At 44.1% G+C, this 16,350-nt stretch overlaps 1 protein-coding gene across 1 annotated transcript; it reads left to right on the top strand.

Annotated features, from left to right (window-relative positions):
• The first annotated feature begins 804 nt into the window (after window positions 1-804).
• On the top strand, window positions 805-1,746 carry LOC122919738 (olfactory receptor 1019-like). Its single transcript, XM_044268923.1, has one exon. It carries the CDS (start codon window positions 808-810, stop codon window positions 1,744-1,746), a length of 939 nt encoding a protein of 312 aa, XP_044124858.1. The 5' UTR covers window positions 805-807.
• Window positions 1,747-16,350: the final 14,604 nt, after the last annotated feature.

Raw genomic sequence — 16,350 nt, 5'->3', positions numbered from 1 at the left:
TCTTATTTTATTTCTTTATATTTACAAAAACAAAAGATAATAAAGAATTTGGCCCCACACGACCCCACCAGCAGCTATTAGCTAGTGGGTTTTGCTTTTTGGGGGGGGGGGACTTTACCTCTGAAATAGTGGTTGAACCCTATACTGCCCATACAGTGCATGAAAAATCACCAAAAGAGGTGACTGCTCCCACAAGCCCCGACGTGCAGTTCACATATAATACGCCTCATCAGGAAGATTCAGTCCTGTTTGTTCCTCATCTGGCTAGAGTTTTAGGTGTCACAGTCACATTATATTAGTGGACTGTTTTGCAATTCCAGTTAATTGTGAGTTGTTTTTGCCTCTTTGGCTCAGCAGCTATTCAGTGACCATTTGATTTAAGTGTTAGTGCATATACTGATATTACACCGTACTTGGTGTTTTTTTTGCTTCCTACATATTTGTAACCTGTTTCCTATATATTGTTTTGGGGGAATATAGTTTTTGTATTTTTAATCATATACTGTATATTGAATAAATATTTTTTTATGGGAATCTTTTTGAGCTCTTTATTATCTTTTGTTTTTGATGATATAAATATGGAGAGCCGTAGTCAGCTATCATGATGTTATTAAGCTTAGGACTAGTGGTATCTTTATTCTTTATATTTCGCAGGTTTTAGAATATAACTCTTTATTTGGAATTTCATCTCACTTGGAGGGGCTCTCATTAGAGTTTTTTTTATCACTTTGAATGCCGAAAAGGTATCAAAAAGAGACCTATACCAATCACCAAAGTCAGTGACCACCTCCAAAAAAATTGGACAAAATGAACAAGACCACAGTCAACTTTTTTGTTATTACAGGGATTACACATGTACCAGTGTTAAAAGAACTCATATTCTTCCTGGTTCTTCTCATTTATCTTCTCACTGTTGCTGGTAACATGACCATCTTTCTTCTAATTTGCCTAGATCGTCAGCTTCACAGTCCCATGTATTTCTTTCTGGGTAACCTCTCCATCCTTGACATATCTTGTTCCACTATTGCAACGCATAAAATTCTCTCCATGTTTGTAACAGGAAATGACATAATTTATTTCCCTTTTTGCATGGCCCAGCTTTATTTATTTTCTAGCTTCACATCTATCGAGCTATTATTATTGACAGCTATGAGCTATGATAGATATGTGGCCATATGCAGACCATTATATTACTCAAGGATCATGAACCCTCAAGCTTGCCTCTTGTTAGCTTTGGCATGCTGGTTGGTTGGTTTTATTGAACTTATACCCTACATGGATCTTCTGCTGAGGATATCTTGTTATAGATCAAACATAATCAACCACTTTTTCTGTGATATGATGCCCATTATTAAGATGTCTTGTAGTGACACCTCTGCCCTGGAACTCCTGATCTTCACAGAGGGTGTTTTTCTTTTGAGTGTCACACCATTTCTTCTTACTTTCATTTCCTATATGTTCATTATCTCATCAATCATGAGGATACGCTATAGCACAGGAAGGAGAAAAACATTCTACACTTGCTCCTCACACCTCACAGTGGTGGTCCTTCTCTATGGGACACTTTTCTGCCAGTATCTGAGACCGACAACAATGGACACATTAGACTCCAATAAAATCTTCTCACTTTTTAACACTGTTGCTGTCCCTGTTCTCAATCCCATTATCTACAGCCTAAAAAATAAAACTGTGAAGTCTGCTCTAAAGCAAAAGGTACAATTATATTTTAAGATTCACAAGAACTAAGAAAAAGTAAATTGCAATTACATTGTGTTTTTTGTGCTCAACATATCTAGAGCAATTCTTATAAAGTGATCACTAGAAAATGGCATCACTTCATGATCATGGGGGATTAATCTTTAGAACTCCCACCAATCCTGAGAATGAAGGTGCTGCAGCCAGCTCTATTAACTTGCAATACTCTGCACAGTGGATGGCCTGGGGTCCCAGAGGTTAGATCCCCATCGTCATAAAGGAATAATATACTTTAGTAATAACCTATCACTTTGCAAGATGGCGATACCAATATAAACCGCTGACAACTATCAATATTAATATGTAAATTATTTATTGGTCAATTTTGATCCTGAATACACATGAATATTCACACTACATCTTTGTTTGTAGGATGTAGCTCTAGTAACTAAGGACACCTCCATTTTAAGTACGGCCACAATCACATTCAACAGTTTCCAGAAGCTTGATTACATAGATCCCTCCCAATTGAGAGCATAATGTGGAAGATCCATACGTTCAGGTATAAACACAGGGAAAGCAAAGGAGATGCTACAGAATCCCCTGTGCACCAGCAGGAAACATGTTATAGGCAGTGTACAAACTCCAGCCCACTGCAGAGAGGGACAGAGGACTAGTCTGCAATAGGAAGAATCCTAAAGGAGGTTCAGTGTCAATAGCAGAATGCATAGGTCTAAGAAGATTTGTTGTCTACCAGCAGGAACGTAACTAAAAGTGACTGGGAATTACAGAAAATTTTTGAATGGGGGCCTCCCCCACCAACTTCCCTGTAACCTTGTTCTGTGAAAAGCCCATTTTGTCAAACTTAATGGACGGCGCCGTTAGCCACGGAAGTCTATCCTTCTCTTCTTCTACTTTAAGTAAGATACAGAGGCTGAGAAGAAGACACTCAGGGCCACAGAACTTTCTCACTGATGTTCTCTTCTTCACTTGTCTTCACTGGCGTGCTCTTCACCATTTGTCTTCACTGAGGGGCTCTTCTCCACTTGTCTTAACTGACTTGCTCTTCTCCACTTCTCTTCGCTGACTTGCTCTTCTCCACTTGTCTTCACTGACATGCTCTTCTCTACTTGTCTTCACTGACACGCTCTTTTCCTCTTGTCTTCACTGATATGCCTTTCTTCACTTGTCTTAACTGACATGTTCCTCTACAAGTTCTGCTGATGTACTGCTCTCAGCAATAAAATCTGGAATGGTGGAAAATAATCTTTAGTACCATACTCACAATTAGCCCAATAGGTAGAAAGTGTAGGATTATGTTAGGAACACCATCCAATCCCAGATCTGCCTTATCTCCATTCAAGATATAGATGAAGACCACGGCACTCGTATTGAAATAATTAGAAAAGATTCATTTTATTGTCCATCCCAAAATTGATTTACACTGGCCAACGTTTCGGTCCACCAGGACCTTGTTCACGGCATTAGTAGTCTTGTATTTAGAGATATCGGGTGGACTTGTCGAGTCAAGTCCACTCGATATCTCTAAATACAAGACTATTAAGAATAATATAATATGATGAAGGACCAGACCAGCACTTGCAGTGTTGAACAAGGTGGCAGGTCTTGTACATACACAGAGATGTCCGTTTTAGGCTGAAATTCAAACATACATGGTTGTATCCATCAAGAAAAGGAAAAATGAGATGTTCTCACTTCACCAGGGAGGGGGGCGCAAGATAAACTCCTTCGCCGAGGTCGCCTATGGAATGGCCAGCACACTGTCCTTACAAAATGATGAGCCGGAGGACTTCCAGAAATAACTTCAAGAAGGATGCTTTAATAATAATAAAGAGCTTGACGCGTTTTGGGGTACTTAGGATAACAAACCCCTTCTTCAGGAGAAAACTGACATACATGTATAATAAAAACTCACATTTTTGGTCAACTTAGTATCCACCGTTTCCTCGTGGTGGAGTGCCACTACCAGTCATGTGACCTCAAATGCCGGAAGTGCGTTCTACCGCTGGAACGCATGTACAAAATATATACCCATAAGAAATATGCACATAATTTAGATAGCAGCAAGAATTCCACGTCACATCCAAGGCGTAAAATAAGATCAACTTTTATTCACCAGACAGCTATTATAGATAAATGTAAAATCAATAGGTCAAATGGGGTCGCAAATGCCCAACTTAAAAACAATAGATAGTATTTTCGTTATATATTCTAAGTCAAAACGGGGTGTGTAGGGGGATGCACGCTCGAAGGATAGAGCATGAGGCAGGTACTAATATGTCAAAAGGGGAAAGGGCGAGGAGGAGCAAAAAGCGCTGGCCCAGATTTGATGAATCTGTAGACTCGAGTTCCAACGTGGAACGCATCGGGGCAGGAGACTTGTCTTTAAACGTGGAAACCCACATCGCCCTGAATAATGTAGGCTTAGGTAAGTCCAAGAGAGGCAGTTCTGTTAGTGCTAGGACCCTATCTGCGGAAGCCACCTTGACGCCTGGTAGATGGGCCCGACACACGTTTGATCAAAAATGTGCCCAAAGAGCTTCTATTTTTTCATTTCTAGTAGGTATAATATTACATTAATTTTGAATGACCCATTTCTCAGTTCAATTGTTTGCATGTATAATGTTGTGCAGCCATGCTTTTATTAGTTCTTTAACGTGGAGACCACCAGGATATTGACAGGAAAACTAAGACATAATCGGGAAAGGTGGAAGAGAAATGAGAAAAAATATATACACTCACCTAAAGAATTATTAGGAACACCTGTTCTATTTCTCATTAATGCGATTATCTAGTCAGCCAATCACATGGCAGTTGCTTCAATGCATGTAGGGTTGTGGTCCTGGTCAAGACAATCTCCTGAACTCCAAACTGAATATCAGAATGGGAAAGAAAGGTGATTTAAGCAATTTTGAGTGTGGCATGTTTTTTTTTAACTCGCTTTATTGGAAAATGATAAGCAAGTTATGTAACAGTACATTGAACAGAGTCGTACAGTGTTGCAGAGAGAATATTGCAATATTATGCAGTTCTCGTCATTACAAAAAGCAATAAACAGTATTCAGTATCCATAATACATGATTTGACTGACGTCATTAGGCCAGGCATTACAGTTCATACTATGATTTACGGCATGCCAGTGAAACGCTTCAACAGAACCTGATAACTCTCATTTAGACGGGAACACCCCTCAATCCATCGAATGCAGATGGGCCATCGTAGCAGTCAGATGGGAAGCACACCATGGACCCCATATTTTCTCGAATTTTTGAGGACAACCCCTGCGAGAGTACATAATCCTCTCAAAGGGAATAATGTTATTGACCAAGGTCTTCCATTGTCCAACCGTAGGAGGTCTGTCCGCCATCCATCTAATTGCAATGGCTTTCCTGGCCAAAAATAGGGTTTCCCTAATGAGGGTGAGAGTGTAATGTGATCGTGACTCATCTTCCACTATACCCAGAAGGCAAGATTTAGGACAAACAATTAGTGAGTCCGGGATCAGGGACGAGACCACATCCACCACTCCTTTCCAAAACAATTGTATGTGACTACAATCCCATATTAGATGCCAGAAGTCCGCATTAGCCAGTGAGCACCTATGGCACTCCGTGTTCTGCCTCCTACCCATTTTAAAAAGCCTGGTTGGGGTCAAATAACATCTATTTAAAATGAAGAGCTGTGTCAATCTGTTATTGAAAGATGGGGATACAGCCACCGGAGCCTCCAGAGCTTCTCCCCATTCCTCATTCGTCAAAGTAGGTATATTCCCTCTCCATTTACATTCCGCACCTAATGGAGAAGCTGAAATCTTGAGACCAAGTAAGTGTGTATAAATGGCGGATATCAATCCCTTCGGGCCTTGGGTCCTGAAGACCCCTATCAGGGGATAAACTGACACCGGCCTATTCAGATCCTTCAACTGAGCTTGGAGGGCATGTCTCAATTGCAGATATCTGAAAAAGTGTGACCTCAAAACACCCACTTTGGACTGCAGCTGTGAGAAGGAGAACAGTATACCCTTTTCATATAGATCTTTCAAACAGCACACCCCATATCCTCTCCAAATCACCTCCCATTCACTCTGCATCAGATGCGGAAACATCGGGTTGTTCCACAATGGTACATCCTCTGGTAGGTCCTTATATTGCTGCAACTTTGCAGCTCCCCATACCTGGTGCGCCAATTTATGAATCGGTAGGAGCGAGCCCGACACCGAAGATCGGCCCTCGAGTACAGGCCACAGGGTGGGGAGCTGCAAAAATTCCCGCAAATAGTATTCAGAACTAGGAAGCACGTCCCAGGTCACCCATGGCACCAGATATCTCAACTGACCAGCAAGGAAATATAGATGCAAGTCTGGCAGAGCTGCTCCACCCTGATCCCAACTTTTCTGTAGAGACTTGACGGCTAATTTTCTTCTATTCCTACCCCAGATAAATGTCGCCATAAGGGAGTGTAGCTTATCAAAGAATGCTCGTGGGACAGGTGTACAAGCGTGTTCTAATAGGTATAAGGCTTTGGGCTGAAGAACCATTTTGATTAAGTTTACCCGGCCCATCGTGGACAGCGGTAAAGTATTCCAGGATTTAAACTTGTCCATGAAGTATGCTACCAGGGGGACTATTTTCAGCAAATGAGAGGACTCCGGGACTTTAGTAATAATCACTCCTAGATATTTAAATCTGTCCACCACTAATAGATTCCTGTACACCGCTGGCCAGTCTGAGGTCCATAAAGGCATAATGGCCGACTTGGCCCAGTTTATACATAGTCCGGAGAATGCACCAAATTGCTCAATAATGGATATTGCTCTCGGTAAAGTGCACTCTACGGAATCCATGTACAAAATAAGATCGTCAGCATATAAACCCAGCCTGTCCTCCCTGCCTCCCAACCCCACACCTCTATAGACTGCATCCTGACGAATTCTCAGCGCCAGATGTTCAATGGCCACTGCAAATAACAAGGGAGACAGGGGGCACCCCTGCCTGGTACCTCTGTATAGCCTAAATGTGGGTGATAAGGAGCCATTAATCATGATGTTCGCAGATGGGGAGCTATATAGTATATTGATCCACTTGGTAAACCCAGGACCAAAGCCAAAAAACTGCAGGACCTGCACTAAGAAGGGCCACTTGATGGAATCAAACGCTTTGGCAGTGTCCAAGGCCGCCAGCGCCCATGGCCTCCCATCCGCACAACCCAGCTGGGCAATAGCCTGCGCTCTGCGTATGTTACTAGAGGTAGATCTACCTGGAATAAAGCCTGATTGGTCGTCATGTATGATAGTAGATATGACTCTGTTCAGTCAATTCGCAAATATTTTAGTTAGGATCTTGTAGTCTAGATTTAACAGTGAAATGGGCCGGTATGACCCACACTCTATAGGTCCCTTATCAGGTTTTAATAAGACTACAATGGAAGCCTCGTACAATGTCTCCGGAAGGACCCCACTGCTCAGAGACGCCTTGTACATGCGCAGGAGCTGTGGTGCCAAAATCTCCACATATTTGGAGTATACCTCCAATGGTATCCTGTCCGGCCCGGGGGCTTTTCCCAGATTTAACCCTGCAATTGCCTCGCTCACTTCTTCCAGTGTGATCTCACCATCCAATAGTTCCCTATCCGGCTCGGACAACTGTGGGTGATCTACTCCTTGCAGATAAGTCTCTAATGCTTGAGGAGAATACTCAGCCCGGGAGCAATATAGGTCCTGGTAATATTCCCTGAAACGATCTAGGATACCCCCCGGGTCCGACACCACAATCCCATCCTTGTTCGCAATACGAAGTATCGGTGGGGACATATTATTCCTTCTTATTATCTGCGCCAGCACCTTGCCCACTCTACTCCCTTGTTCAAAGGTCTGTTGCTGCAAGAAAAGCATCTTGCGGTCGCCCTTCTCCTGCAGGTGGTTCATATAATTCCTACCTTTCAGCAACCAATCTCTCCTATTCTCTTCGGTAGGATCTGAGACAAACGCACATTCAGCATTTCTGCACTGTATGCCCAACTCCTCCTCCTTGCGGCGAGTGGACTTCTTAACATATGAGATGGAGGATTTCAGACAGCCACGCAGAAAGGCCTTCAGGGTGTCCCATAATAAGGCCGGGTCAGTGTCAGCTGGATGAGTCGTTAAGAAGGTGTGGAGCTGATCAGGCACCCTGTCATTCAGAGATATCAGAGATAGCCAAAATGGGTGTATACGTTGCTTGGGTGTTCGGGTTGCCACATAAGGGTCAACAAGTGAGGCCACTACAGGTGCATGGTCAGACGGGCCTTGAAGCCCATAACGGATCTCTCGTGTTGCCATAAAGGTGCCAGGGGTGCCCAGGAGGTAGTCAATCCTAGAGAGAGCTCCCCTAGAGGGTGTGAAGCAAGAGAACTCTATCCTGTCTGGATATCTCTCTCTCCATATGTCCAACCATCCCAGCTCAGACAAGAGGCGCGCCAGAGCAGTTCTGTGTGAGTGCCGTCCGGGGTGACTAGCAGACGGGTTGCGAAATCTGTCCTGCGAGTCATCCAGGATCATATTAAGGTCTCCCATGCCGAGAATCCCGGCAGTGGGGAACTGCGCTGCAAATCCCGCCGCTGCCTGAAGCAGTGATAGACTGGCCGGAGGAGGGTTGTACATATTCATAATCACATATGGCATGCCATTTATGTGAGCATAGACAAAAACAAACTTCCCTTCTGGGTCAATACTAGTGTGGTGCGGTTCCCATCTGACTGCTCGATGAATCAGCAATGATACTCCTTTAGAATATGAGGTTCCATACGCATTTTCCACCCATTGAGCCCAGGGTTTCCGTAACCTCCCCCCGGTTTCAGCGGTGAGGTGCGTTTCCTGTAACCCCAGGATATGGGGAGCATGGCTTCGGATATGAGAAAACACAGCCATGTGTTTCCTGGGCCCGCCCAGCCCTCTGACGTTCCAAGACATTACTCTAATGTCTGCCATAGTGAGCACCAGAAATTGAAGGAGGATAAGATCCCAGACACTGGGGAACACTATGGCAGAGGAGATGTATATGGATCATCATATGCAGAAAGTGACTGTACATTTCAGATAAAGCGATTAACATAAGGCATACATTTAACCACCCAAACCGTGGGTGAACCAGTAGAACATAAACATGCCCTTTGTAGCTAGTGGCCCCGTACATTGGGGGACCTGCACGGTGTATAGGGATGGAAACCCAGTGCAGGTAGAGCAGCGAACCCCCACCATTCGTAACAGAGTGTGCCGACCGAATAAGCACTATCGACCCAATATCATATATGCATGAATGCAATTAACCCTTAACGGCTCTGAGTCCAGACACAACAAGGTAATACTTTACCAACCGAGGACCCAGGTAAAATGGAGGAGTAAGATCATGGGACAGTCACGTCACATATTCAGCAGAGCCTGAACTGAGTCCCTGTTGATGGTGGCAAAGCTTCATCCTTTCCCCAAATCAATTAGGAGGGGAGCGGCGAGGTCTTCCCGAAAGCCAGTCCTCCGCCTCGGCAGGTGTAGAGAAAAATAAAGATTTTTCGCCGTCGACGATCCTCAGACGCGCAGGGTATGCCATGGAATATTTCAAATTAATCTTGCAAAGTCGTCTTTTAATGGAGACGAAGGTGGCCCTCCTCTTCTGCAGGTCAGCGGAGAAGTCCGGATATAAAGATATGTTCGCCGAGCCCAGCGTAATGGCCCGTGCGACTCTGGCTTGTGCTAGGATGAGATCCCTGTCGCGCCAATTTAACATGCGGGCAAGTAAAGGCCTTGGCGGGGCCCCCGGTGGTAGTGGCCTGACCGGGACACGGTGCGCCCGTTCAACGGCGTATGCAGTGGAGAAGGCAGCGTTCAGGGAATATCTCCTTGAACCACCCCTCCAGGAAAGTCGCTGGATCAGTGCCTTCCGCCCGTTCTGGCATGCCAATAATACGCACGTTATTGCGACGCGCGCGATTCTACAGGTCATCGCATTTCTGGCGGTAAAGTTCCACGGAGGCCTCCACGGCGGCTATCCTCGCTGGTAATGGAGTGGTCATATCTTCCAGGTCAGACACTCTGGTTTCAGTGAGTTTAACTCTCTCCCGTAGCTGCTGTACGTCATGCCGTAGTAGGCCCAAATCCACCCTGACCTCCTCTATCTTCCCTGTCAGGGAGACCTGGCAACCTGTAATAGCCGCCATCAATTGCTGGTGGGAGGTCTGCAGGGTAAGCTCTGGTGTGGCCTCTGTGTCAGACGGGAGCTGCTGTGAGGACTGACTCCGCGTGCTGGCTGTGCGGGATGGTGAGGAGGCCGCAGCGCCATGTTGGGAGTCCTTCCTGGCAAACTCCTTAAGCCGCTCCGCCGCCATCTGTGCTTTGCTGGGGCTCATGGCACGCAATCGGTCTCGATAGCAGATCCAAACGTCCTTGCTGAGGGTGATATCTACAGCCGGAATGTGCAGGATGGCTCAGGATTACTGGTGGGAGACGGAGCTGTTCTCAGATGCGACCGTCCATGATGGCAGTTGGCCACGCCCCCGAGCGTGGCATGGTTGTTGGTGCCAGACGGGCCGGTCTGAGTATTTCACAATCTGCTCAGTTACTGGGATTTTCACGCACAACCATTTCTAGGCTTTACAAAGAATGGTGTGAAAAGGGAAAAACATCCAGTATGCGGCAGTCCTGTGGGCGAAAATGCCTTGTTGATGCTAGAGGTCAGAGGAGAATGGGCCGACTGATTCAAGCTGATAGAAGAGCAACGTTGACTGAAATAACCACTCGTTACAACCGAGGTCTGCAGCAAAGCATTTGTGAAGCCACAACACGCACAACCTTGAGGCAGATGGGCTACAACAGCAGAAGACCCCACCGGGTACCACTCATCTCCACTACAAATAGGAAAAAGAGGCTACAATTTGCACGAGCTCACCAAAATGTGACTGTTGAAGACTGGAAAAATGTTGCCTGATCTGATGAGTCTCGATTTCTGTTGAGACATTCAAATGGTAGAGTCCGAATTTGGCGTAAACAGAATGAGAACATGTATCCATCATGCCTTGTTACCACTGTGCAGGCTGGTGGTGGTGGTGTAATGGTGTGGGGGATGTTTTCTGGGCACACTTTAGGCCCCTTAGTGCCAATTGGCCATCGTTTAAATGCCACGGGCTACCTGAGCAGTTCTGAAGGCAAAAGGGGGTCCAACAGCGTATTAGTATGGTGTTCCTAATAATTCTTTAGGTGAGTGTATAGATTGCCTATCAGTAATTGATACCTTTATCTAAATATCTGGAACAATTAAAAATAAATAGAAATAGATGTATGTACTGTATATAGTGAATATATTTATTATATTTATTGTTTTTAATATCTGTGATCAAACAAATATGGTAAGAATGGATAACTAACCATAACACATATATAAAATTCATAGATCCAAAATACATTGATAAAAAATAATACATACAATTACCCCATGCTATGTCGATAAAACCGAAATAATACATAGAGATGTTATTATTGATATTGCTATTGGATGTGTATATCGTATTGGCAGATATCGAAAAAAAATATATTGTCACAGTACCCACTGAAATATTAATTAAACTTATATTCAATATCTTATCCCCTGGATTTTGGCCATGGTGGATATATATCTAACCATAACTTATCTCAAAGGTCATGTTATCTTTGGGATAAAGTAGATGGGTGGTTATCCTAACCAAATGATGTTAGAAAGTTTAATAGATAATTATCGTGATCAAAAAAACAATGGATAATGTGATCTGTTTAGTAGTGACTGTATTTTAATGATTCGTTTAAACCAAAAGGGACTAGGGTATGAGATTATGTTTGAAATTATATCTAGTGATGAAATTGAAATTAACATTAGGTGCACCTGAATTATGGTGGGAGCACGAGGTTTCAGATAGTCCAATTGACTCTCTTTTAGAGTTTGTTTATTGTTCTGATTTTTATAGTGTATTTTTTCTCCAGGGGTAAGGGTGTGTGTGTTGGTTGGTTTAGTACTCCTATAAAAGGTTCTTCCCTGCCACAGTTACTGAACAACCAGATAGCTACTCTAAGGCTGTTAAATTCAGCAATCTACAGCGGAGAACTTTTATAGGAGTACTAAAGCAACCATGAAACACCCTTACCCCTGGATAAAAAGAACACTATAAAAATCCGAACAATAAAGATATAACAAATATCAAACAGGTACCACTGTTCCCTAACTCGAAACAGTGTATAACAACCAATTAATTGACCAGACATATGGGGCTCCAGTTCTAGACTCCCTCCCCCAATTGGTACCAGTTCCCTCCAGCTCACTGAGTTGTATAGCTTCTACCTCTCTACCAGATATGAAGCTCAGATTCCATTTCAATTGGTACCGCTCATATAGCAGATTTAGTCTCAACTAACGTAGAATGTATGGGTCAAGATACCCTTTACCATTCCATTAGATCTAATGTTCCTGTTCTTCCTGCTGTCAGTCCAAGTACCCCATTGCCGGCACTTAGTGCTTCACTGGCATTATCGAGTACCAGCATAGGGCCCCCCCCCCCCCCGTTCATACCATTTAGTCAGAAGACAATAGGATCGTAGAAATCTCTCCCTTTGACATGCTTAAAAAAATATCCATCTATAGTGGTGGCCTGTCCAGTCTGGAACCCTTTCTAGCCTTACCTTCCAATTTAGCAGACCAATCTTCTCTTAATCACCTTTCACATCTGCAGGGACCTCCATGTCAAGACCAGTCATATCCAGTATATAGCTACTGTCTCTTTATCTAATCCAGTCTTCCCCAGTCACTGAGAATCCTTTTCAGAATATATGCGCACAGCACAACCAAAAGATCAGTCAATTTTTCAGTCCGATCCAACCTCTGCTTCAAAAAAACAAAAGCACAAAACCCGGCAAAGGGGATGCAGAGGAGGAACAAAAAGCCACAAAACCAGCCACAAAACCACAAAAAAGCACAGCCCTAACTATCAAAACAGTAGATTCCCCCAGTACCCATGCAAAAAAGAAAGGTATATTCAATCTTTCTAGGTATATGTTAAAAAGGATGAGATAGAGGTCATGTCTAAAGGCTTGTCATTCTGCCCCTCTAAAGGTCCTGATATGTTCGAGCTTTTTGTGGATCTAAATCAGTACATATGAAGATTGACGTTATAACGTCATTTTTCAATGATAGACTCCGCCCTAAGGACAACACATTCCCCAACCTCTACCTCACTCAAACCTCACCAACTGTATCAATGATGATGTCGACATACTAATGGAAGAGCTATTTGACTCCCCGACCCCTTCCCAATATAAACCTAAATCCTCCTTTTATCCCTTAGAAAACCGTGGTCCACACCTTGAGACCTTTTATAACATGGTCTTGACTGACCTCAAAACTATAGTTGAGGTTGGCCACGGCCAGTCATCTACCCAAATATCACGCAATTTAACTTTAACACAAGTCATAGCTATTTCCTCCAACAGAGAGATCGTAATTAAGAATGCTGATAAAATGAGGGGGGGGGGGGGGGTGTATCGCTATTTTAGATTTTACTGCTTATGATAACAAAGCCATAAGAATTCAGTCAGATAAAAAATCTTATGAGAAACTAATAAATAATCTGACCGAAGTCTTTAAAAAATCCCTGGTGGAACTTATTGATAGAGGATTTGGGGAAAAAATCCTCACTAAAAAAGAGACCAAATTTCTAAAGATTCAACATCCCTCCTTACCATATTTCTACTTTCTCCTGAAAATGTATAAGTCCCTTACGAATCTGCCCGGCCGACCCATTATTTCAGGTGTCGACTCACTTACTTCAAATCTCTCCGCCTACATAGATCATATTCTACAGAAATACATCAAACATTTACCAGTCATCTAATTACCCTCCGACAGGATTATAAATGGGAACCGGGACTGCTTTGGGTCACACTGGATGTCTCGGCTCTATAAAGCAATATCCAACATAACCGAGGCATCACAGCAGTAGAGGGCTTTCTGAAGGAAGACTTCTATCTTCCATCTACACAGAACGAATTTATCCTTGACTCTATTAATTTTATTCTCACTCACAACTAATTTCATTACAAGGGGGAATTCTATGTACAAAAATGTGGGACGGCTATGGGTTCGAAATTTTCCCATCCTATGCCAACCTTTTCATAGGGGCTTCCTGAATCATTGCGACATCAGTTTGTATAAACGATATATAGATGATATCTAGAGTTGAGCGAACACCTAGATGTTTGGGTTCGGGGAGTTCGGCCGAACTTTAAAAAAAAGTTCGGGTTCGGGACCCGAACTTGAACCCGAACCCAACCCCATTGAAGTCAATGGGGACACGAACGTCACTTTATTATTTTCCGTTATAACATGGTTATAACAGAAAATAATAGTATTAGCTTTTTTAGATCTGAGTTTTCACAATCGTGAAAACTCAGATCCGACAGTATATTCTAACACAGAGGCATTCCCATGGTGATGGGGACGCTTCAAGTTAGAATATACTAAGAACTGTGTACATAACTGCCCCCTGCTGCCTGGCAGCACCTGATCTCTTACAGGGGGCTGTAAGCCGCACAATTAACCCCTCAGATGCCGCACCTGAGTGGTTAATTGTGCGGATCTCAGCCCCCTGTAAGAGATCGGGTGCTGCCAGGCAGCAGGGGCCAGACCGCCCTCCCTCCCCAGTATTAAAATCATTGGTGGCCAGTGTGGCCCCCCTCCCTCCCTCCCCAGTATTAAAACCATTGGTGTCCAGTGCGGCCCCCCCACCCCCCCTATTAAAATCATTGGTGGTTAATTCGGCCTGCCCCTATTAAAATCATTGGTGTCCAGTGCGGCCTCCCCTCCCCCCTAATTAAAATCATTGGTTAACAACCCCCCCCATCATTGGTGGCAGCGGAGCGGCAGTTCCGATCGGAGTCCCAGTTTAATCACTGGGGCTCCGATCGGTTACCATGGCAGCCAGGACGCTACTGCAGTTCTGGCTGACATGGTTACTTAGCACTTTTAGCAGCATTATACTTACGTGCGCTGTCTGTTAAGTGACAGGTCTGTGCTATAAGCAATGCGCCGCACAGACCTTTCACTTACCAGTAGGAGGAGCGCCGGCCGGCCACAGACAGCGCATGTAAGTATAATGCTGCTAAAAGTGCAGTAGCATCCTGGCTGCCATGGTAACTGATCGGAGCACCAGCGATTAAGCTGGGACTCCATTCAGAACTGCCGCTCCGCTGCCACCAATGATTAGGGGGAGGGGGGTTGTTAACCAATGATTTTAATTAGGGGGGGGAGAGGGGAGGCGCACTGGAAACCAATGATTTTAATAGAGGGTGGGTGGGGGTGGGGGGCCGCACTAGCCACCAATGATTTTAATAGGGAGGGGGTGGGGGGGCCGCACTGGCCACCAATGGTTTTAATACTGGGGAGGGAGGGGGGGCCACACTGGCCACCAATGATTTTAATACTGAGGAGGGAGGGCGGTCTGGCCCCCTGCTGCCTGGCAGCACCTGATCTCTTACAGGGGGCTGTGATCCGCACAATTAACCCCTCAGGTGTGGCACCTGAGGGGTTAATTGTGCGGATCACAGCCCCCTGTAAGCGATCAGGTGCTGCCAGGCAGCAGGGGGCTGTTATGTCCACAGTTCTCAGTATATTCTAACTTGAAGCGTCCCCATCACTATGGGAATGCCTCTGTGTTAGAATATACTGTCGGATCTGAGTTTTCACGATCTAACTCAAATCCGATGGTATATTCTAACATAGATGCGTTCCCATGGTGATGGGGACTGTTCAAGTTAAAATATACCATCGGATTGGAGAAAACTCCTATCCGATGGAATATTAATATTACCCGAACACCGAATCCAAACCCGAACTTTTCCTGAAATGTTCGAGTTCGGGTGCCGAACACCGTAAAGTTTGGTACATACCCAAACTTTACAGTTCGGGTTCACTCAACCCTAATGATATCATTTTCATCTGGAAAGGAGACTCCAATTCCCTTGAAACATACAAATGAGGAACTGAATTGCAATAAACTGAACCTGACATTCACCGCCCATATTGACCCCTGCTCAGTAGTTTTTCTGGATTTAAGTTTACAAACCAAAGATGGTCGCATCACAACAAGTGTTGAAATTGATGCGAGCAGCTATCTTGATTTTACTAGTTGACATTTCTATAGTTTAAAATAAATATCTTTTATGGACAAATGAAGCAAGTCAGGAGAAACTGTTTGGCAGATACAATGTTCAAGGAACAATTAGAAATTTTACAGAAGACGTTCCAAGATAAAGGTTACCCTTTGGGCCTCATTACAGACTCTAGAGAGAAAGTTCTAAAAAGAGTCAAATGGACTGTCTGAAACCTCATGCTCCCACCATAAATTCAGGTGCACAAGGTTTCAATTTCATCACACAATATAATTTCAAACATAATCTCATTAAAAAGGTTTTACAGAAACATTGGCCCATCTTACACAAAGATCCGATTATTGGTAAGGCCCTTCCCAAAGTTCCCAACATCACTGTTTGTAGAGCACGCACCTTAAAAAATCTGATGCCCCAAATTTAAAACTAACACTACTTTACCAGGCCAGAATACTGAGGAAGAAGAAAAGGGGTCATTCTGA

This window comes from Bufo gargarizans, chromosome 9, assembly GCF_014858855.1.
Source record: "Bufo gargarizans isolate SCDJY-AF-19 chromosome 9, ASM1485885v1, whole genome shotgun sequence".
NCBI lineage: Eukaryota > Metazoa > Chordata > Amphibia > Anura > Bufonidae > Bufo > Bufo gargarizans.
This window is presented reverse-complemented; position numbering and strand designations above follow the sequence as displayed.

What these genes read in the sequence shown, in the direction of transcription:
- LOC122919738 (XM_044268923.1), top strand. Translation starts at nt 808, where the DNA reads ATGAACAAGACCACAGTCAACTTTTTTGTTATTACAGGGATTACACAT.